The 24,569-nt window shown below is 39.1% G+C and overlaps 1 protein-coding gene across 4 annotated transcripts in view; it reads left to right on the top strand.

The window, feature by feature from the left end:
- The window catches only part of Amph (amphiphysin), a 186,252-nt gene that overhangs the window by 119,188 nt on the left and 42,495 nt on the right, over nt 1–24,569 (top strand). For all 4 annotated transcript variants that reach the window (XM_034510012.2, XM_034510006.2, XM_076939331.1 and 1 more), the window contains exons 6-11: nt 6,136–6,243; nt 7,395–7,480; nt 17,541–17,616; nt 18,223–18,305; nt 20,555–20,693; nt 21,867–21,995. In XM_034510012.2, the coding sequence (XP_034365903.1) occupies nt 6,136–6,243; nt 7,395–7,480; nt 17,541–17,616; nt 18,223–18,305; nt 20,555–20,693; nt 21,867–21,995 (621 nt within the window). The remainder of the gene's footprint in view (nt 1–6,135; nt 6,244–7,394; nt 7,481–17,540; nt 17,617–18,222; nt 18,306–20,554; nt 20,694–21,866; nt 21,996–24,569) is intronic.

Raw genomic sequence — 24,569 nt, 5'->3', positions numbered from 1 at the left:
GCACAGTAATGTGCCTTCTCTATTCTAATGTGCTTGCTTTATTTCGTGTCACCCTTGGTTTTGGAGAGGTTCTTATCCTCATTCTCATTGGTTTCTGATGTGCTCTTCTCGATGGTCTCCTCTTGGAATGATCCTAATAGTCACCCAGTCAGTTTTTGAGAAACCAGTCAGTCATTCTGTAGTACAGCCCACTTCCTGTTCTTTAAAAAAAAAAAAAAAAAAAAAACCCTTGCCAATGAACAAGAATACTACACCTGAAAATTAACCAGATCCAAAGTCTATACAAGTTAATAAACTTAATTTACACTTAAAATTGGCATTCATTCTAATGGAAGCTGTGAAGGTTCACATTAGATTTCATGTTTTTATGACTGAATATATTTTGTGTACTTATCAAAATCCATCTGCTCTGTGCAATCTCCAAATATCTAGAGAGAGCTGGACCTCTTCAGTGCTGAGACTAAAGCCACTTCTACAGGCAGACTTTCTAAAAGTGGGACCACTACACACTTTCTAAACTTTTTCTTTCTGAAGGAGAAGGAGTCTGGACATTTAAAAAGCCTTGTTTGTAATAAGCTTAGAGAGACAGTGATGGTGACTAATTCTGTTGTAGATTTAAGTGTCATCCAGGATCTCACTGGCTTCTCAGTGTGTTGAGTATTTAGTGTCCAAATACTCTTTTAAGACTGAGCCAGACTAGGGATACCATGCCACAGTTCATTGTCAGATAGAAGGTCTGAGAGTCTCTAGTCAGGTAAGAGCTGGGGGTCAGGGCATAGCAGCCCCATGCCCTGGGCTATGCCAGGCAAGAGAACTATGTTGAGTGGCTGCAGGCTTGTAGAGTGTCTTCCAACCATGGATTTACATTGCACTTGCTGCTTATGCAGAAGCCTTTCAACTAATTTCTGTCATTCACGAGAGAATTGATTTGTAGTTTGAATCAGTGTATCCAGGAGAAAAAGAGAAACCAGGCTTCATTCCTCCATCTTCTGATGTTACCTCTATTGCATGATAGATTAATCTCCCTAAGTTCAGGATCTGAAAGTCAGAAGAGAATTAAAAAAAAAAATAGTATTCTTCTACCTAAAAATTTAAGTTAGCTTGCAACTTGTCTAACTCTGTTGTGTTTTCATAGTGTGACTTAAGTATGTAAGGTTGGGATTGGCTAGATAAATAGGCAACTGAAAGGCACCTGAATTTTAGAAGAAAAAAATGAGTGCTATATTACTGAGAGGCAGTTATTTTATTGTTCATGTTTCCTACATGTATATTATTGCAAAGAAAAGATGCGTAGAATTACAAGGTTGAAACAAAATCAGAATCGACTGTACTGGTTGTTCATTCCAGTTCATTTGCAGTCAACATGATGTAATATTCAGTAGAACTTTTACCAAGGAACCTCTTTCTTGAGGTGCATAGTTTTGATTCACACACAAGGGTGATCCTCCAGTTGCAGCATGTGTAGGTATTTGGTAATAATCAGATTAAGGGCTTCCTCATGCTACTCTGAATGCAAGTGCATGTTAAGGTTTTACATGTGTCAGCTGAAGAGGCTGAATCAATCTCTCCTCTCCTTTTTCCTTTACTCTTAAGCTACATTGACAAAATTGTCATCCAAAGCAGAGGATTGAAAAACTGTGCAACATGACAAATGATTAAGGAGATACCATGGCATCTCAGGACAGAGACGATTTGAAGAGTGAAGAACAGCTATACTGAAGTTTTACATCTATTCAATGAGTCCAATTTAGAAGTCGGAGTAGACTCCCTATGGTCATAAAATGATTATTAGTGAATATGTAATGAAGGGTTTTGATGGAAAGTAGCACTATGAGTAAGATGAACTGAGTGAACAATTTTCAAAGCATGAGCCAAAATTGACTTCCTTGATTCCCATTAAAATCAACAGACTGCATGCGTTTAAAACCTTAGGCAAATTTTCAAGCATTTCCAATAGCCTGTCACAGAAGGCTATGAAGTACCATTCATGAGGTTGATGACATTTGAGCTATGACTGGCAGTGCAGTTCATGTTATGATTCCCATTGTGTAGTGCTGACATCTAAAATCAATATTATAATAAAAACCCACAGGTCTCCACCCTAGGCGGGCTTACAGCTGTGAAGAATTATTATAAAATATAGTTTAGATTCTAAGTTGGCACCCATGCATGAATAATTAAGCATGTATTTACTCCACTGTGCCCAAATGAATTCCAAATTAGGATTGTCAGAGACTTTTAAAAAGTGTAATGAATTATTTTCTAAAATACAGAAATGTAAGGTGGAGAGGAATTATTTAAGTTTAGTATTGGGTACCTAATTAGAATTTTTGTTGTATGAAAAAGTTAATCTGAGTTAACTCTTATGAATCTTTGAGTGTCTATCTATCTATCTATCTATCTATCTATCTATCTATCTATCTATTGCTCCAAACTTCCAAAATGTCATATAGGAAAGTAAATACAATTGATTTGTTTTTATAGCACAAAACTATCAGTGTCAAGCGAATGACAGATCCTAAAATATTTACTTCCACCTTAGCAAACTACCTTCTGTGAGGGCCTTGTGAATTCCACAGTGAAATGCTTCGCAAGGTTCACCTCATTTCCTTTTCCAGCAAAACCAAGATTACCACTGTACTCTTCCACCTCATTCCAAATCATGGTACTAACTGAATTTCAGCTCTTTCCAAAGACCAATGCTATCCTCAAAAGCTAATGATTTGCTATTTGGAAGATATTAAAGATGTCCCTGGGGCAGAGGCACATCCGTACAGAAGGGCTCTGAGGTGCTGAGTGCTACACAAGCTTCTGTCCCTTAGATAGAAACAGTCAGGTGCTTGTTAAAAATAATGGGCTTTATCACGTTTCCAACAAGAAAGGTCTGCAAGTCTTGCAGAAGGAATTCATTCTCCCCTGCCTAGGCTAGCTCGGTGACAAGCATAAAGCTACTCTGGGTGGGTCTTGAAGCATTTCATGGGCATGTGGAAATGGTAGCGACAGAAAATTATCATTGGAATGAATATAAAGACCTGAAGGTGCTCAGTTGGAATAACCTTCTGAATCTACCTGTCACGAGCGTCCACAGGCTGTGGTGAAGTTATGTTGAATAATTAGCAGAGTCTGTGGAGGCACTGGAAGGGGCATTATTAACAGAGGTCCAGGAGCCGGGCAGGGTTGACAGGAAGTTAGACAGGAGAAGGCTCAGAAGGAGGCTGCCTCTGGCAGGTGCTCACTGGACCCTCCACTCCTGAGAGTCAGCTGTCATCTTGTGTGCAGCTTCTCTCACCTCATCAACTCCTGCTTCCTGTTAGGGTCACACATGATGAACAATTCTAGGCAAATTCCAGCTCTCTCTGAGTAAAATTGGAATATCCCTTACTATATCTGTACGGTAGGACGCTGAGCAAAGTCATGGGTGGCTACTTTGTTATGTAAAAACACAAATATCTTATTAATATTGTTTTCCCTCTTATTAGTATATCCAGTTTAAGAGGTCTTTCTTAAATGAAATGCTGTTTATTATTAGACCAGCAAGATGCAACTAGAAAGTTGCAGAGACATAAAACACATGGATATCGAATCTTTTCTCAGGCTAATTAACTCAGAATCTGAATTTAGATCTGAAACTTCAGCATATTTTACCCTATTTTTATTGATTCCAACTCTTTGACTCAGTATTTTAGTGATTCCCATTCACTTATACACATACATTCTCCACTGTCATATTCGGCTCCATCCAGTTCAAACCACTTCCATCATCAGCAAAGACTGTGATGCACTCTAGTTCTCTTGCCTTCCCTTTGTGCTTTCATTTACCTACATTTACCTTCACATGTGTTGCAAGCTTTATAATACATTACTTCTGTTTTTTTTTTTTTTTTTCCTGTTTTGGTTTTGTTCCTAATGGCTCGTAATGTTTTATGCAATAAAAAGTAAAGGAAGGCAGTCATATATATTAGCCTTGATTTTTGTCCTTTATAGTAATTACTGCTTCATGTGCAATTCCGTTTCAAAGTATTATGCTGGCAAGTATTACGTTTTTATTTGACTGAAAACAGTTCTTTCACCTTCATTTCTAGGTGTTATTTTTGTTGGGTGGAATCTGATGTGGAGATTTTTTTACTTCTTAACTTCTTTTAAGTACTTTACAGTTAATCCATTGTTTTGTACCTTGTTCGGTTATTAAAGTTTAGCCCACCATGGTTCTTATGGTTGTAGTATACTTACACTGTTTTAAAATCACTTCTTATGTCAGCATATAAAACAGGGGGTTATGTTCTCTCATTTTCGTACATGTATTGGTGTGCCTAGCTCATGTTCCCTTCATTTTCCCCTCTTTGTTTTTTTGCTATTAGTGATCTTAAGACCTGACTCTGACAGGTCTAGGTATCTACAAGTCAGTAAGTTTCCCTTCTAGGTTTATGAGTTTCTCGAATCTGTACTTTGGTCACTGAGCACTTAGGTTCACAAACTTGATGCTCAGATTCCCTGCGTTTTCAAAGAAACAAGGAAGTAGGAGTTGATAAAAGAAAGCAGATTTATGAACAGTTTGTGCATCACTTTAAAGAGGAGACAGGCTTCAATCTTTCCTGAGGTGATGGGAAAATCTAGAATATAAGACAAAAAAGCCGGGAAGTATGTACAAGCTGGTTTAACTGTGGGGTGATGTGCTGGAGCTGCGAGAAATCTCTTCCCATGAGGCCAGTTCCTCCTTTGGCTAGGGCTTTAGCTGTCCCTCCCCATGTGTTAAATTTAGGTTAAATGCTAATTCTTTTGGGTCCTTTGTCTCAGTAGTTTGACCTCTGAAGGGGAGGTACACAAATCTTTAGGATATCATTTTACCTGTCAGAGCTTCAGCCTAGAATCATGGTTATAATCTCTCTTTCTCTCTCTCTCTCTCTCTCTCTCTCTCTCTCTCTCTCTCTCTCTCTCTCTCCATTCAATCTTGAGAGAAACACCTAGGTAGGGTACAAAATAAGAGCTAAAGTTAGAAGACATTCAGTTAATGTAAGGTCAATGTAAATTTAATGCCTAGGAACCAATAACATTCCATACTCAGATTTACCAACTTTCGCAAGGGCTGAAACAGTGGCTGCGTGAGCTTGTGGAGGTTTTCATCCTGAAAGTCCTTTGATAGTTAGACTGAGCTTATTTATGGGCAGCTTCCTGGAAAATAACTTGTACCATATAAAGGAGAACAGCCCATATTGGCTGCTACACATTCCTGGGAGCTTAACGTGGGCTACTGTGCACATAATTACTAGCTATATGATCCCTATGCAGGTAGGGGTCATGCAAATGAAAATGGTCCTGGTAGATCAAAGTTCAGTCCTGATAAAAAACTTGGTCCATACTTAGTGGTTTGGGATTTCTGGACCAAGGCTTTGAAAATTCCTTAATGTGGTGGACATGGGTGTGCCTGTGTTCTAAACACCAGCATTTTCAAAGTGTTGTATTAGCTCTAGAGATTCTAATACATAAAGTACCATGATATACTGAGAAGAGATTTCTCAGGTAGTAAATCTGTCTTAGGGAACTGCTATTATAATCATATTATATTATAATCATAAACTGCTATTAGACTCATAAAGCAAAACCTAGTGTAGCTTTCTAATTGCAGACTGCAGCATATTAAGAATAAGAGTAGATTCTAATAGATAGTCCAGTTTGTCTACTTTCCCAAAGCAACTCCAGGATTTTCTGGGTCTTTGATGGAAACATGCTGTTGGCGGTTCATGATTCGCCCCATTATTATCAGAAGGGCTGCTGTTTAAAGCACAATGGTCTAGAAGCTTTATTCTGATTTCTAGCTGTCTTCTCCCTACTTATCCCTGCTCACCTTTATCTTCTGTTAAAATCTTCACCTTTCACACCAGTAAAATGGCTCTGCAGGTAGGGGTGCTTGCCACTAAGCCTGATAACCCATGTGAGTTCAGTCTCAGAAACTCTCATGCTAGAAGGAGAGAACAGAATCCTGTAGATTGTTCTTTAACTGTGCTCACATATACATCTGTAAATACGATTCCTTTACAGCCCTCAGCTACTTCATTCATAGAAAGTGTTTGACCTTTGACTTTTGGCAGTCAGAGACTGACACCACCTCTCCAGTTCATGCGTTTTTCATGTTGGCAGAATCGCATCGCTAAGCGCAGCAGGAAGCTTGTGGATTATGATAGTGCTCGCCATCACCTGGAGGCTCTGCAGAGTTCCAAAAGGAAGGATGAGAGTCGGATCTCTAAGGTAGGAATTGATGCAGTGGATAACATCACTCTCTGAATCTTAAGGCATGTAGCAGCCTTGCTTTTAAAAATGAGATGTTCCCCTTTTAAAGAAGACTTCAGTCAGGACAGAATTCAAGCAAAATTTTAGTTTTCTAAGCCACTTTAATTAAAAACACATTTTTCCCTCTGTTATTAGAAGTGAGATCACATGAGTGAGCCTTACTGACACATTGTGACCAGAATAACTTTGAGCCTCTTGAAGTGTTGCAAGATCAAAGAAGCCAAGGAGTGTTTCTGCACGTCTTTCTATATGGTTGGAAAATACTCATAAAATATAGATTCAGGTCAGATGCCAGCACTGTAACTCCTAGAGAAAATTTTAGTTACTTTTAAAATGCTGTGGTAAAATACCATGCCTAGGCAACTTGTAGAAGAAAGGCTTATTTGAGGCTTAGCATTTTAGAGGGCTATGGGTCCATCACTATCACAATGGGGAAGTAGGGCAGCAGGCAGTATGGTAATTGGATCAGGAATCTGGGAGCTCATACCTTAATTCACAAGCAGGAGACATAGAGGTCACCCAGAAAATTGAGCAAGGCTTTAATCTCTCAAAGCCTACCCCCAATGACACACTTCCTTCATCAAGCCTACACCTTCCAAGCCTCCCCAGAGATCACCACTAACTGGGGACCAAGTAATCAAATGCATGAGACTATGGTGTCATCACATTCAAGCCACTACGGGCATGCATGTCAGCAGTTTGCAGATGCCAGCTAAACGAGGTCAGCTATCCATGATTCCATTGAATTCCAGGCTTACTTTGTTTTTCTTAACACACATCACTGCTAACTCACCTTCCAACATAGCAACTCTAGATCAGGTTCCCTATTGCTTACCTCTTTTAATGGATCCCACTGGGAAAAATTTCTAAATCCCCTAGTATGACATATGAGACCTTCTCAGCTTGATTGTAACTTAATTGTCAAGCTTTCCAACATTCAACTTCTTTTTATTGCCAAATTAATTACAAAATGGTGTGGATTTCAACAAATATCTCTCCTCAAAAATCTTCTCAGGTTACCATACAGTTCTTTCTCTTTAATATGCAGTGATGCTTTTATGTACAGAAATGGTTCCCCCATGTGTAAATGGGTTATGTGTCATTTCTAGGCGGAAGAGGAGTTTCAGAAAGCACAGAAAGTGTTTGAAGAGTTCAACGTTGACCTACAAGAAGAGTTGCCATCATTGTGGTCCAGGTAAACATGTTTATCTTGTTTACTCCAGTTTACACCTTTTATCAGTATAAGATGTGTAGCTTTCCTTTAGGTCACTTTTCTTGTCTGTGGCTTTCTTTTGTGTCTGTGATATTTCTGTCCTGTTCAGAAGAAGTTCTGTACTTATGCTTTCCAATATGGAAGCCACTTGCCATATAAGCCTGCTGAGTCTTTGAGGTATGTTTGTGGAGACTGAGGAAAAATATTTGTATGTATTTTGTTGTATCTCATTTTAATTAAGTCATGCGTGTCTGGAAGCTGTTTAGACCTTGGTAAGCTTCCCAAGTGGAGGCTTAAAATTCTAACCAGAGGCACTAGGATAATTTCTCCTGTCATAAAACTTACAGCAAGAATCCCTCAGCTCTTAGTTGGATTTCCAGTATTCCCAGATCACATCTTACCTTCTGACCTTGTTCTTTGGGCTTTTAACCTGAATTGTAACACTATTTTAGACAACAAATGCGGCTCTCATTTACAGGCATTCCATGAGTGTCGTGATGTTGAGTGAAATTTATATAGTTCATTCAGTTTTCACTACTCTGTGCTAGAACCACGAAATTGCTCGAAGCGGTGATGTCTTATGGTCCTTGGTCCTCACTAGCAGTTACACATCACCAGCCCTTCAAATATAACTCTGCTTGACATGCTGTATTACTCAATCTCCTCCCCTACTTCCAAATAGCTGGCGGCCCCAAAGAGATTAAACACATCTGCAGGCTTAATTTCCTGCTGCTTGTATCTAAGCCCCCCTTTAACTGAAATTGCACACACTAATGATTTTCACAAGTACATAGTTCTCTTCCCATTTACATTGCTCAAGCCTGAAATTGAAGTCAGTACTTTTAATCTTAAGTGTCTCCTGTGGGGAAATGCACAGGATTGGACATGCAGCAGAAAACATGTACTCAGTGATGGATGTTTGAATTCCTGCATCAGACTCATCTTAGCCATTAAGAAATTATTTGTTGTATCCAGTTGTGCTATAGTGTTCATCAGGTCCCCTCTTCTCTGTTTTCTAGCTAACTTATTAAAGAAGCTGAGTTATTGACAACCACTATTTTCAGGTCCATTTTTCTCTTCAGTTCTGTAAAAAATATATTTTACCCATTTTAAATGTGCATATTATTGAGGATATTATCTCTATAAAATGCCCAATATTTTATTTTGCTTATTTTGAGATAGATCCTCATGTAGCCCAGGCTGTTCTTTTACCCACTTTGTAGCAAAGAATTATCTTGAATTCCCAGTTCTCTTGCTTTTACCTCCCATGCTCTGGGATTGTATGTGTGCACACCATATCATGCTGTAAAGTATCCTCTTTTATTTCTCTTAATAAGTGTCTCTCATACCTGCTCCAGGCCTCTGTTGCTTATATGGCATACCCTTTTTCATTCACCTGTTTGCATATTTGAATCTAAAGGGTGGATGATATAAAGCTTGATGCTAGTGTTTAGTTTGTTCTTTGCCTCTTGGTTCTTTTATTATCTATTGTTTCCATGCAATGAAAATCATTTTAAACTCTTAAGATGCACAAAGAAGAGTAGTAAGGTCTGGGAAGATGGCTTGGTCAGTGAAGTGTTTGCCATGCAAGCATAAAAACCTGATGTCAGATCTTCAGTGCCAAATAGAGCTGGGTGTGGTGGCACACATTTAGCAAAAACCACAAGGGCCAGAGACAGAGGGATCCAGATGGCTCACTGCAGCTCACCAGCCATCAGTCTAGCCATGTTCAGTGACAGACTTGTCTTAAAGAATGAGGTGAGAAATCTATCTACCTCTGGTCACCATATTCACATGCACACATGCACATGCACACATTCACACATTCACACATACACACATATACACATACATTGAAAGAAATAATCTACTGCATAGAAGAATATATAGGTTGCAAAAAACTGTGTAAGCATTATTTGTTTTCTACTCTGGGAGGGTTGCCAGAAATTGAATGTAGAGTCTCACTCAAAATGCACATATAGGTACTCTACCTCTTGACCTATGTTTGTATTTTAACCAAACTTGCAATTCATAGAAAGAAGATGGTGATAAATTACTATAAATAAGGGGGGACTCTATAGGGAATGCTTAAGTTGAACTTCTGAAGTTGGTATTTGGTGAACAAATATTCCAAGCTAATGAGTGCACAAATAAGGGACTGGGCATTGGAGAGTTTTTTTGGTTCTTGGAACATTTTTAAATTTAAATTTTTGTCTTATTTTATGTGTATGCATATTTTGCCTACATCTTTTTTTGGGTGTCACATGTATGATTAGTATTCATGAAAACCAGAAGAGAATGTCAAGTACCCTGTAACCGGGAGGAGTTTAGGATGGCTGTGAGCTACCATGTGAGTGGTATGAACTATAATCAGGTGTTTTGAAAACAGCACCTATTGCTCTTAACCCTGGAGACATTTCTCCAGAGTTGGGTTTTGGAAACTTATTAATGTGATATGGCATGAGATTGATTGAAAAGAGAATTCAAAGGAAGGAATTGTGGGGGGAAAGCAGGACAGAGTAAGTGGCAAAGGGGGTGGGGGTTATTTAGCTAGAGAGTGTTTGGGATGAGTAGTGGATAGGAACAGTGTGAGGATGTTGATAGGACTGGTCAGACAGGCCTGAGGGCTGTTTTACATGATTCTGGCTTGAAATAGACTGGACTCAGTAGACTATGTTGTCTAGAATAAGGAAACAGTGATCTAATGTGCAGAGTGAGAGAGTTTGATGTACCTCATAAATGTTTGTCATAAATGGAATGTCTTTATCAAAATCTTCCTCTTCTTATGACACAGAGATCTATGTGGAATAGGAGCCATATTGATTGTAAAATCCAGAGGTGATGAAGGACTCCAAGAAAACAGTGTCTTCCAAACACAACAGAACTGATGCATATGAAGTCACAGAGACTATGGTAGTAGGTATAGGATCTGCATAGGCTCAAGATAGATGGCATCCCAGCACTGAGAAGAAGAAGGGAACATGGGCTCCTGCCCCTAACCTAGCAGCTATTTGCAACTGATACCTGTTAGCAAAGAAAAAAAGTAGTTTTCTCTAACAGAGTTCCACTAGGTACATATTACATTTAAGAAAAGGCCTCAGGCCCAGGAGTAGTTCGGAAACACAAAACAAACTCAATGGTATGTTGGAGACATTTTATCTCATTTTGTTTTGTTTGGACATTGTTTTGTCTTAATGGTCGTATGTTTATTTATTTTAATTTCTGTTTTTGTGGTTTTGTGGGGGTTTATTTTTAATTATTTTTTTCTGATAAAGAGAAATGTTTACTATAGTTTTTCAGTATAAAAAACAAACTACAAACCTGTATGTATATTATGACAATTCAAACCACCAAGTTTATGTCATGTATTTATGTATGTGTGTGTATATATTTAAAGGATTCTACATATGTAATACAGATGCGGCATTTTTTCACAACTTAAAGGGCAGTAAATATCTTGAACAAAATTATAGAAGAAATCTTTCCTAAACTAAAGAAAGAATATTAAAAGCAGTAAGGGAAAAAGGTCAAGTAACATATAAAGGAAGACTTATCAGACTTACACCATATTTCTTACCGTGGACTATGAAAGCTAGAAGATCCTGGGCAGATGTCATACAGATCCTAAAAGAACACAAATGCCAGCCCAGGCTACTATACCCAGCTAAACCCTCAATTACATTAGATGGAGAAACCAAGATATTCCATGACAAAAACAAATTTATGCAATATCTTTCCAAAAATCCAGCCTTACAAAGAATAATAAATGGAAAACTCCAACACAGGAAGGAAACAACACTCTAAAAAAAAGCAAGAAAGTAATCTTTCATCAAACGCAAAAGAAGATAGCCACACAAACATAATTCCACCTCTAATAGCAAAAATAAAAACTAAGGAGTAGTGATTATTGCTTCCTGTTATTTTTATGAAGCCACAGTTACAGTGATACCAAAACCACAAAGACCCAACAAAGAAAGAAAACTTTAGAATTTCCCTTATGACTATGGATGCAAAAATACTCAATAAAATTCTCTCAAACTGAATCCAAGAACACATCAAAATGATCATTAACCATGATCGAGTACTCTTCATCCCAGTGATGAATCAACTACATAAACAAACTCAAAGAAAATAACCACATGAAAATTTCATTAGATGCTGAAAAACCATTTGATAAAACTCAACATCCCTTCATGTTAAAAGTCTTGGAAAGATGAGGAATTCAAGGCCCATACCTAAACATAGTAAAAGCAATATCCAGCAAACCTGTAGCCAAAATCAAACTAAATGCACAGAAACTTGAAGCAATACAACTAAAATCAGGGACTAGATGAGGCTGCCCACTCTCTCCCTGTCTATTCAATATAGAAATCCTAGCTAGAGCAATTAGACAACAAAAGGAAGTCAAATGGATAGAATTTGGAAAGAAAGAAGTCAAAATATCACTATTTGTTGATGATATGATAATATACTTAAGTGACCTCAAAAATTCCACCTGAAAAATCCTACAGCTGAAAAAACTTCAGCAAAGTGGCTGAATACAAAATTAACTCAAATAACTCAGTATCCTCCCTATACTCAAAAGATAAACAGGCTGAGAAAGAAATTCTGGAAATGACACCCTTCACATAGTTACAAACAATATAAAATATCTTGGTCTGACTCTAATCAAACAAATGAAAGATCTGTACAACAAGAACTTCAAGTCTCTGAAGAAAGAAATCAAAGAAGACCTGAAAGATCTCCCATGCTCACGGACTGGCAGGATTAATATTGTAAAAATGTCCATCTTGCCAAAGGTAGTCTACAGATTCAATACAATTCCCATGAAAATTCCAGCTCAATTCTTCTTAGAGTTAGAAAGAACAATTCTCAAATTAATTTGAAATAACAAAAACCCTAGGATAGCAAAAACTATTCTCAACAAAAAAGGACATCTGGGGAAATCACCATCCCTGATTTCAAGATTTACTGCAGAGCAATAGTGATTAAAAACTGCAGGGTATTGGGTCAGTGACAGGCAGGTAGATCAATGGAATAGAATTGAAGACCCAGAAATAAACCCACACATCAATGGTCACTTGGTCTTTGACAAAGGAGCTAAAACCATGCAGTGGAAAAAAGACAGCATTTTCAACAAATGGTTCTGGTTCAACTGGCAGTCAACTTGTAGAAGAATACAAATTGATCCATTCTTATCTCCCTTTACAAAGCTCAAGTCCAAGTGTATCAAGGATCCCCATATAAAACCAGATACACTGAATCTACTAGAAGAAAAAGAGGGGAAAATCCTTGAACACATGGGCACAGGGGAAAATTTCCTGAACAGAACATCAATGGATTATGCTCTAAGATCAAGAATTGACAAATGGGAACTCATAAAATTGAAAAGCTTCTGTAAGGCAAAGAACATGGTCAAAAGGACAAAACAGCAACTAGCATATTGGGAAAAAATCTTTACCAACCTACACCTGATAGAGGGCTAATATCCAATATATACAAAGAAATCAAGAAGTTAGACTGCAGAGAACCAAATAACCCTATTAAAAAATGGGGAACCAAACTAAACAGAAAATTCTCAACTGAGGAAACTTGAATGGCTGAGAAGCACCTAAAGAAATGTTCAACATCCTTAGTCATTAGGGAGATACAAATCAAAATGACCCTGAGATTCGACTTCATACCAGTCAGAATGGCTAAGATCAATAACTCAGGTGACAGCAGATACTGGTGAGGATGTGGAGGAAAAGGAACACTTCTCTATTGCTGGTGGGATTGCAAGCTGGTATAACCACTCTGGAAATCAGTCTGGTGGTTCCTCAGAAAATTGGACACAGTACTAACTGATGACCCAGCTATACCACTCTTGGGCATATACCCAGAAGATGCTCCAACATGTAGTAAGAACATATGCTCCACTATGTACAGAACAACCATATTTATAATATCGGAAGCTGGAAACAACTCAGATGTCCCTCAACAGAGGAATGGATACAGAAAATGTGGTATATTTACACAATGAAATACTACTCAGCTACCAAAAATCATTAACTTCATGAAATTTGCAGGCAAATGGTTGAATCTAGAAAATATAGTCCTGAGTGAGGTAAGTCAGTCACAAAAGAACACTCACGGATAAGTGAATATTAGGCAAAGAGCTTGGAATACCCACGATACAACTCATGGACCACATGAAGCTCAAGAGGAAGGCAGACCAAAGATTGGATGATTCAGTCCTGCTTAGAAAGGGGAACAAAATAATCAAGGGAAACAGAGGGTGGGAGAGACTTGGGAGGAAGTAAATAGGAGGAGGGGGGAAAGAGGAGCAGAATCAGCTATGTGAGGAGATGGAAGAGATGTTCAGAGGGTCACAAAATTAAACAGAGGTGTGTAGCCATGGGGCATGGGAAACTGCGGGGAGCAACAAGAAAGTCTCAGATACCAGGAAAGCAAGATCCTCCCAGGACCTCACAGGGATGACATTAGCTGAAATACCTCACAAAAGGGAGGTAGAACCTGTCAAAACCATATCTAGAGGTTATATATGGCCACCTGATTGAGGAATGGGGCCATCCACCCATCTCCAAAATTTTAACCCAGAATTGTTCCTGTCTAAAGGAAATACAGGGACAAGGCATAGAACAGAGACTGAAGGAAAGGCCATCTAGAGACTCCCCTACCTGAGGATCCATTCCACATGCAGACACCAAACCCAGACACTATTGCTGATGCCAAGAAGTGCTTGCTGTTAGAAGCCTGGTACAGTTGTCTCCTGAGAGGCTCTGCCAGATCCTGACCAATACAGATGTGGATGCTCACAGCCAGCCATTGAATTGAGCACATTGACCCCAATGGGGGAGTAATGGGAAGAATTGAAAGAGTTGAAGAGGCCTTATCTGGCATCAATGGGAGGCCCTTGGTCTTGTGAAGGCTTGATGCCCTAATGTAAAGGAATGGTAGGGTTGGTGAGACAGGAGTGGGTAGGTGGGTGGGGGAGCACTCTCATAGAAGCAGGATAAGGGGGGATTAGATTGGGGATTTGCAGAGGAGAAACCGGGAAAGGAGATAACATTTGAAATGTAAATAAATAAAATATCCAATTCAAGAAAAAACAATAAAAAATAAAATTACCAACTATGTCATTTCCATATAGATATACCAACTGAAAAAGAATAGAGAGGAAGAAAAAAAGAAGGAGAAAGAACATAAGATTGGGTAGGCAGTGTGGTCCAGAGGATTTCAGAGGCATTGTGGTAGGAGAAAACATGATTAGTATATATTGTATGAGAAAATGAATTTAAAATGTTTACAAAAACCCAAAAAGTCATCAATATTACATAAGTTTTAAAAGTAGGGTCATGGTGCTTGCAAATGAAGAAGTAGTGATTCTTTTTTCCTGGGATAAGTTAGATGTGAGACAGTGGGTTGCTCCAAATCACAGATGGAGCCATGAGAGTCATGTGAAGATCCAAGATGTGGCACAGATGTGGAAGAATAGGAATAAACAAGATACTTGGGCCCTGGTATGAGTACTTGCTTTTTAGGTAGATCATCACAGGCGTATAGTTCTGTGCTGTTCCTGTTAGGATTGAGTGAAAAAAACAGTGAATCCCTGAGACCACCCTAACACAGAGTAGATGGGATAGGGTTGCAGCTGTCATATGAAGAGGCTAAATATTTAGCAGCATGGGTGTGATCAGACTCAGCATCTGGGAGTTCTCCTCCCCATCTTCAGGCAGTGAGGTGGCAGAAGCACAGGATGTAGTGGCTTCCTCCACCAGACATGCGGAATTCCCTTGATGTATCCTGAAGGTAACAGTGTATGCATGGGCTTCCAAATATCTCCATAATTTCTGAGAATTGCAGGCATAAAATGAATTATTGATTTTTTTTCTGGAATTTTATTATAATAAAAGAGAAAGTCAAAACAAAACTCACCCACATGCTTGAATGAAAAACAGCCCTCATAGTGTTCAGCATTTGAGCATTTGGTCCAGAGTAGATAGGGCTGTTTGGAGAGGTTTACGTGGTGAGGCCTTGCTAGAAGAAGAATGTCCCTGGGATGGTCGATAAGAGCATAAGACCCCACCTTACAGCCAGTTTCTCTGCTTCATGCTTGCTGTTTATGATGTGGTCCTGCGGATAATTGCTGCCACTGCTGCTGCCATGCTGTTTCCAACACTATGGATTCTTATCACTCTGGAATTGTTAGCCAAAATAAACTGATTCTTGTCCCCGTCATGGTGTTTTTATCAAAGCAAAAGGCATGTAAAGTTCTCACAAATCAACTTTAATGACCTCTGTATTCATCTTCAAGTTAAATTTGGCCCATCCTCCTGGCCAGGCTATGTGAGTCCTCTCAAGCTGATGTTTGCAGCTGGGCTCTTTTAGCTGTTCATGCCCCACATCTATTTGTTTTTTTATATTTAATCACTATAGACTGCTGTGGCACCTTTCCATTCACAAGTGGTTTTATACTTTGCTTCTATAATTTCATTTAAGTATAATGGTGCAAATTCTCGTTAATTAAGCCCCTGATTTTAGTTCTTACTATTCTCCAAAGACACTATGCCAGAGTTTTTATTTCTGCATTTCAGTATGTGTAAGTATATGTACATGTGTAAATACATATATTTGTCCCCTGTATCTGTGGATAATCAGTTCCTAGAACCCCCTAAGTGGAGCAAAACTTTATGTAAATAAAGTGATATCGTATTTGTGTTTCACCTCCTCACATCTTCCTATGCACTTTCAATCATGTGTAGATTACTTAGAAGACCTACTGCACTACAACATTATGTAAATAGCTGTTTTGTTGTAAACTGTTAAAAGAATAAGATAGTGAGAGAATACTGTCTCTCTTCAGTGCAGATGCTCTTTGTTTTCTGATGGTTTTGACCCATGGATTGTTGAACTACAGTATACAGAACCATGGATATAAATAACCATCTGCATTCATGTACATGTAAAATATATGATTTGATATCAGCTGCAATAAAATATGTGAAATCAGAGTCACACAGGGACTGTGGGTAGAGGAAATAAATGTAATGTGGCAGGAATTTAAGATACAAGATAAGGCACAGAAAAATAGTGCCTGATTTATGGGACAGATTTACCATTTAATTAGCACTTCATTTCAGAGTTCTTACATTTGGCTCCAAGTTTTTCCTATTTTAGTTAAATTCAAAACCACCTAATTTAAGCAGAACCTGCTGACATGGAAATAGCAGAAGTCATGGTTGAAAATTTCTTGTGAAGTATTCTATGGTATTTTTAAATTACATTTCCTTCTTTTGAGGTGAAGTATTGGTTTTCTCTACCTGTGAACTGCATGATCCTAGACATTTATTCCCCATTTACTTTTTCTAGCAAACGAAGTTCACTGTCACAGGGGATGGTGGTGAGCATCAAATGAAGAAACAAATCAAAGCACCTCATTGGCTCCTGGTTCCACCAACTCTGTTGTTTTCTCCGTTCCCTCTCATTGGAATCCTATGCACTGCAAGGCTCAGCTTAAGCAAGAGAAGATCTTAAGTTTCCTGTTGTCCAAGACCTTACTTAGTTTCTTATTGAGAGTTCAGACCTAGTTGAATAATCAGGACTCTTCAGTTATTTTTGAGAATGCCATTGAAACAATAACATGAATTAAAGTTGTTGTTACCCAACTAAAGGAAAAAGTATAAAGCAAAATAGTGTCCAGATACTCATCATTTGGAGAAAGAATTTATCTCGAGGGTAGCAGGCTAAATCTCTCTTTGGCCTTTGTGCTTACTCTTTGAGAACTGAGATAAAAAGGGATGGAATTTGCCTCATGTCCCAGCACCCTTCCCATAACTTCCCCTTCCAAATGTGTTTGAGATGTTGCCAATGAGCTGCCTGTGTGCTCAACAGCTGAGAACAGTCCGGTTTACTCTAGGATGTTACTTAATTCAATATTTTTCCAAGTTATATATTGGAAACATAGTCTTAATTTGTTTCATGGCAATTAAAAACCAGTTTTGCTAACATGTCTTCTTTAATTTGTGTTTTCCCTTGGTAGACGAGTTGGCTTTTACGTCAATACTTTCAAAAACGTCTCCAGCCTTGAGGCCAAGTTTCACAAGGAAATCGCAGTGGTGAGTAATGGCGACGGTTGCTCTTACAGAAGGCAATGTATGGAGAGCACAGGGCGTTGCACAGAATTGCCAGTTAGTTCACCCTTACATGGATGTGGTAGCAGCGCTGTGTCACTACTCTGTGCACTATCTGCACTGCTTTTGAAGTTTTTATCACAGTCCTACTATTTTGTTTCCTCCTCTGTTGGTTGAAAAGTTAGAATTTCAAGTGATGTTCTAAATTAGTGAAAAGACTGGTCTTTCATTATTTAGATAAGCACCAGCCATGGTGTTTTCTGTTGTCTTCTTAAATCATCAGGATAGCCATGGGACTACTTTTTAATAGATTTAAGATAATCAGCTTGCCATTTCTGCTTCATATCCTATATAAGAATACATATTTGATTGATTTAGCAGGTTTTTTTATTTCCACTAAAGTATTCACTAAATAAAGTTATTTCAGCTTAGGTGTGGATTTCAAATCTTGTATGTGGAATTTCAAGTACTCTGAGACTAATCTAATTCTCAGAAGAGTTGTAGCTTCTCATTAAACAAGTTCGTTCTTGGGGAGAATATCATGGGTGGCCACCAGGATATCCTGTGGTTAACGGGCCTCTGTCCCCTTAGCTTTGCCACAAGCTCTATGAAGTGATGACGAAACTGGGTGATCAGCATGCTGACAAGGCCTTCAGCATTCAAGGAGCTCCCAGGTAGGCCACTGGTCCTCTGAAATGCATGTACAAGTGATGTGCTGTGTGTTGAGATTTCTGGAGACTGGACACCACATTATACTGTTCTATTCACCTCGTAAAATCTAAAAGGAGCCCTTCCACCTGGAGAGTGATCCCAACCTTAGATTTTAGGCTCTTACATTTACTTCTTGCCTTCACTCACCTCAAGATGCTACTGATCACAGCAGGAGTGAGCCTTTCTGATTTACATGGGACCAGAGAGCAACAGCGTGGGACAGTCCTCATTTCTACTTGTTATTTTATCTGCAATAGAAAAAAAAAACAAAAAAACAAAACCCTCCAGTCTTGTGCTGATTTTCAGTTACTGAAGAAAGGAAAGAAGTGGAAGAGATCTTGCCATCCACCCTCTCTCCACCACTGCTTTGCTATTTGCCCTGCAACTCGGCTTTGTTATCGCTCCATTGCTTGTTGTTATGAATGGGCCCGTCAGAGACTGAGGGCCCAGTGGCACAGCTGAGCTGCTTGTCTTGGTTTGACTACATGTCCACTTTCTCCTATGATTTTAAAATCTCTTTTATTTCACCCAGCAAGCCTTGAGCAAGCAGTCAGAAGCCCCAGGTTTCAGCTACATGCCTCTGTGGTCAATTTGGTTTGTTTTCCTTACCGAAGCCCAGTAACCTTTGTAGTTAAAAAGCCCATTTAAATATCTATGGAAAAAGTAGGATCCAATGGAATGAAGTTATTTTGAAGGGGATGTTCAGGTCTGAGACTTTACACTTGTAGTTCCTATTCCAGTCATTATAAACACTCATAGGAATGTATGTACAGAATCATTCCTCGACATGCAGTTTCCAACCTCTCCACGTTACTGTCCGAAGATGACTAGTTTGATCATGTATTGCTCCTTACAGCGTCCATAACTATAGCCCCTGCTTTACCTGCCAGAGCAGCAAGTGTATCTTTCCTCTACAAGGAGAAGACATGACCTAAAAGAATGAAAAAAAAAAAAACAAAAAAAAAACAAAAAACAAAAAACAACCCCCCCCCAAAAGAAAAAAACCACAATTAAGGCTCCAACACTGTTTTTTTTACATTATTGAGCTAGGAATAAAAGAAAAATAAGAATATTAAGCTGCCTTTTGGAAATTATAGAAGTAAAGCATGTTAAGAGTGGCTCCCAACCATGGAAATGAAGTCAACAGAAGCATTTGCAAAGATCAGTTTCATAATCAGCTAAAGCAAGAAGCAGGATTACAGCCACTTAACAAATGTCTCTTATTTTCATTCCTTTCAAAAAACATTCCTTTGCAGAGCGAGGTGGTGAGTTAGCCCTGTGGGCAATCTCTAGACTAGTGCATAGATCGGGCTGTTGCTAGTCAGAGGTCATGATTGCTGGCCCAGAGCCCCAATCATGTAGTGTCTCTAAAAGAACCCGTCTTCCTCAGCTCCTGCTGTGTAGATCAGGCTGCTGTGTCTATAGTCTTATTTAGGTCACAGACGCTGTTCCTTCTGCTGTTGCCCTTAGATGTTCTTAGAGAGTAGGACACGCCATCTTAGTCATCATGTTAAGCTGTTCCCAAGCCTCTGGCAAGGTGCCTAGAACACGGTGGCTTCTTAGGAAGTTGTGGAATCTCACCTGTCATGTGGTCTGCTGGCACGTTGAAAGTGTCTTGAGTTAGTCACTGTTTCTTAAAGTGCAAAAAGAAGTATTTTGTAACTCTCCAAACGTAATTCAAAAAGCACTCCCAAAAAGATTTATTAACCATCTCCCAAGATGCCTTTGAAATTTAAAAGTCACAGCTTTCTGGCTAACTTTCTATAGATTGTGGTATGGCATGATTCTGCTATATATCAAAAATGAAGCTGGTTTTCTTACTACCCCTTATGTTGGGAGGTAGAGCTTGTTTGGCTTGTGGAGTGAACAAGACTTTTATGCTAAGATCTAAATGCAAATGTCTGAGTGTCTTTTTTTCTTTGTTTTTAACCTATTTATACTCCACCATTTACACATCTAAAGTGGCATCAATATTGCATGGCTGCTGTGAAAAAAGAGAGACGGGGCATGGTTGGCTCTGGTTCACAGGAAGCAATAAGTGGTGCCAGTTTCCAGCATCCATTACTATTATTAACAACTAGAATTAACCTGGAGGTAGGGGATGAAATAACAGTGAGACTAAGTTTCAGGATTTCTCTGGGCTAAAGAATCTTGAGTTTTAGGAATCCTGGTTCTCAGAAGGCTTCTTGCTCAATCCTCTGTGTCTATCCAGTGATTCGGGTCCTCTTCGAATTGCAAAGACACCATCACCCCCAGAGGAGCCTTCACCCCTGCCCAGCCCAACGGCTAGTCCCAACCACACATTAGCGCCTGCATCTCCTGCCCCAGTGCGACCCAGATCACCTTCACAGGTATGATGTATACACCATGGGCATGGGAGAACTCATGGGGAGGTGACGTTGTCTGGGATTCTCCCGTGGTGACCAAGCATTATAGAAAGTTTCTGTGGCAAGACTAAGGCATGAGACAGCGGATAGTATTATTGCCATTGTAGAGTCGGTCTGCTTTGCTATTTAATTTTTGTGTTTCCTTGTGTACTTAGTGATTGATTGTTTAGCGTTTTCTAGCCCCATCCTTACCTTCTTGTTCTAAACTGTATTCACCTTTACCTTCTTTTGCTCCTAGACTCCTGCCTTTCAGAGGCTGGGGGAGTCACTTTAGTGATGGAGCATTTGCATGGGTGCCCCATGCTCTAAGCAGTTACTAGCTTTGCAAAAGAAAAATCATATCTACAAAGCTCCATTCATTCTATATTCTTTGTGAACTGAATCTTCTTTCCAGTGTTCTACTAGAGTCAATGACTGCTCAGAACTCAGGTATTGTGAGGTATCCCATCACTCACATTGTCTTACACGTGAGTGGCCAGTCACTGAAAGTCTGGTACATGTTTAAAGAAACTGTAAGGACCAGGCAAAGGGAAGTAAAGAGAAGAAAAAAAAAAACCCACCACTTTTGATTTTCATGCATTGTGTGAACATGATATTTCTGTAGCTACATTTAATATTCATGGTCCAGTATAAGCTTTTGTGAATGTGGCTGAAGCTGCAAAGTTGTAAGAAGATATTGTAGTAGGTTCTAAAGTTCTCATTTCAAAATCCTGGAGTGGAAAATGAAGTGGAAGCTGTCTCTGGTTGATCTCATTGATTCAATTAGAAGAAACAAAACAAACAAACAAACCCAAACAAACAAACAAACAACAAAACAAAAAACCCAATTACCTTAATTTTTGTTTTGAAATTCCTTTTTTTTTCTTTTGAGAGAAATCATTGGTAGTTGAACTGAGAGGAAGAATGACTTCCAGGTGAGATCATAGGTCCTGCAGCTCTGGGCAGTGCTAAAATTGAGATGCATAGACTGTCATCTCGTGACCTGACTTCTTCCCATTAGACTTTCAGTGTTCAGAGAGGCATCCAAGTGGACGGCATTCTTGACTTGAATCGCATGGGCTTACACTGCTGCTTACATAGCTGTGCTTATCTGACACTTTCTTGAAGGCTACCATGTTTGTATTTGATACTTCCTAGACAAGGAAAGGACCTCCTGTCCCACCTCTGCCTAAAGTTACCCCAACGAAGGAACTGCAGCAGGAGAACATCATCAGTTTCTTTGAGGACAACTTCGTACCAGAAATCAGTGTGACCACACCTTCCCAGGTGAGTGCTCAGGGCGGCTGGGATGACCATCAAAATGCCATGGTGGAAGGAACTCTCACATCAGCTGTAGAGAAAGTACCAGCTATCTGAGCCATTAATAAAATTTTGTAACTTGGGCTTGTTTTATTGCTTTGTGTAATCAAAGAATTATTAAATGCAAGATGTATAAGATTTGAAAATTCTTAACTTGTATTGAATATATATACATATATGTGTATATATATGAGAAAGCATATTGAAAAATATACAATGAAGAGGAGTTGCTGTCATCCTATCACTGTGACATAACCTTGCATGCCTCCTATTTTCTTTCAATTTTTCTACCACCCCCTTGAGGATTTATCAGTTTCAAGTTTTAAAATTCAAGCGGTGTAGTTATGCAGTCTTAATATAGCAACTTCAGTTCACCAGTCATTTTTATGTCACAATATTGTCTTTATAAAAGCACTTAACATTACTATCACACCGGCTGGATGTACTAACCCCTGACTCTAAGCTAAATTTTAATTCCCAGATTTTATCAGTCTGCGCCTTTTCTACTAGCCAGAGTCATTTTTTAGTTTTATTTCCACATTAACATTTTAGGATGGCTTGTCCTTGTTCAGTTGCTTTAACCTGTGTCAGCCAATAGTTCCATCTGAGTTCCATCACAAGTAGGGACTTTAGTCCTCTAGAAGCCTGTGTACTTAGCTGAGGACACCTTGTCTAGGAGACGAGACTACTTAAGTGGTAGGGAGGTGACACAAAGAGTAGTTCTGAAGCAAAGACGAGGTCCAGAAGTGTTCTTTCCTTTTAAGTGTTTTTATTTGAAGTTTCTGGCTCGGTTACAAGGACCCTCATGGTGGGGAGAGGGAGAATGAAGGTACTTTGGGAAATTACAGATGCCAAGAGAGTCTGTAAGTACTTAACTCACCTACTACTGTTGAGTGGAGGAGACAGAAAATAATTGGCTAGAGGAAGGGAGAGGGAGTCCTTCAGGGTAGAAGACTTACAGCTTAGAAGTAGAATTGCTTGTCTGGGCCGTGTACCACATTCTGTGGTACATCCTGGAACCGCTCTACTGGAACCTGTGGTACCTGATGGATTATGTGCCACATTTGTTAGTCTGTCAGCTGATTTGTAATTACCACCCGCCAGAGACATATGGCAGTCCATTGGTGGTGGTGGGCGTTCCTTGTCATTTAATCTGTTTTCTTTTAGTTTAAAAGGAAGAAAGAAGAGGAGTTCTGGTTTTGTTCCTTTGTTTGAGCTGTGGTTTTGTTTGTTTGGTTGGTTGGTTGGTTGGTTTTGGTTTTTTTAACCTGAGAGGTATCCTGCCTCCAATAGCTGGATCACAGAGTTTGAAATCCAATGCTTCTAATTCGCCAAATGTCTCCTCGTTTTACACCAAGATGTGCAGAGAAGTGAAATGGGATTCATACTTTGGTTTGTCATTTTGGGTTATTGAGTGAGAAAAAAGTCTGGTTTTATTTAAAATAGGCAGAAACTACCTTTTCTGCAGTCCTTTAACAATTTCCTCAGTTGCTTGTCCTTCTGCAGCTGCAAGCAGCTTGTGTGTCCATTGAACATATCTCCAGCAGTCCCTAGTCTTGGGACTCCACTCTGAGAACTACTCTTTTGATCAGTTGGAAGTCTACATGGTCCAAATCAGCGATGGTGAACTGGCTGCCATAATGAATTAACAGCTTCTGTTTGTGGAGCTGTCCAGCCAATCCAAGGCTGTGTAATGATGGCCCGTTTATAACTGCCCCACTTAAAACAGTCTGATTTCAAATGGTTCATATAGGATTTTTGGACACATGCATGCTATGTGTTTATAATATTAGATGCATTGAACATATTGAAACATACACTATAAGCTAATGGATTGTAAAATCTAAGTAATAATGTTTTGGGCAGTGCACAGGTGACTGGATAAGAGAGGAAAGATACCAATTCTTGATGAGAAATGAAATAGTAATTGCAAGTATTGAAAACTGGAAAGCTGAGAATTATCTGAAAGATTTCCCCCTACATTACTGCAGAATGATCCTTTTAGTATTGCCTTGGATTTTTGCTAAGTGAGTCATCTGACACTTAGAAGATCGTTTATGGCCACAGATGGCTATTTTTATAATGCACTTAATGAGAAAGAAAGAAAAACACTTGTGTTAATCCTGGCCAGATGCTGCAAATGGAAGAGGCAAAACCTATCCTGTCTGATGGAAAATCGCCTCAGCAGCAACACTTTCCCAACTGTGTCCTTTGAACTGAAAACAGAAATCCACTAAGCCTGCAGAGCCCTCTAACGGCCCAAACCGTAACTATATGTAGCCCAGAGTTTTCTGTAAGAAATGCTTTTTTCATGCTCACAGGCATACCATGGTGTGTGAAAATGCTTTTCCTGCTTTTCTGAAGTTTTGTTCACAAAAATAAACTGCTAAAAGACAAGTTCATTCTTTCCAAATATTTCCTCCCAAGCACTTACAATCCTGTGCACAAATCCTTTACTATGTTTTAATTTTTTATTAATTTTTGAGGATTTCTTACTGTATATTTTGATAAAATTCATCCTTCCCTAATTCCACCAAGATC

Source organism: Arvicanthis niloticus, chromosome 8, assembly GCF_011762505.2.
Source record: "Arvicanthis niloticus isolate mArvNil1 chromosome 8, mArvNil1.pat.X, whole genome shotgun sequence".
Taxonomy (NCBI): Eukaryota; Metazoa; Chordata; class Mammalia; order Rodentia; family Muridae; genus Arvicanthis; species Arvicanthis niloticus.
The sequence above is the reverse complement of the archived record's forward strand: the minus strand, read 5'-3'. Positions and strand labels throughout refer to the sequence as shown.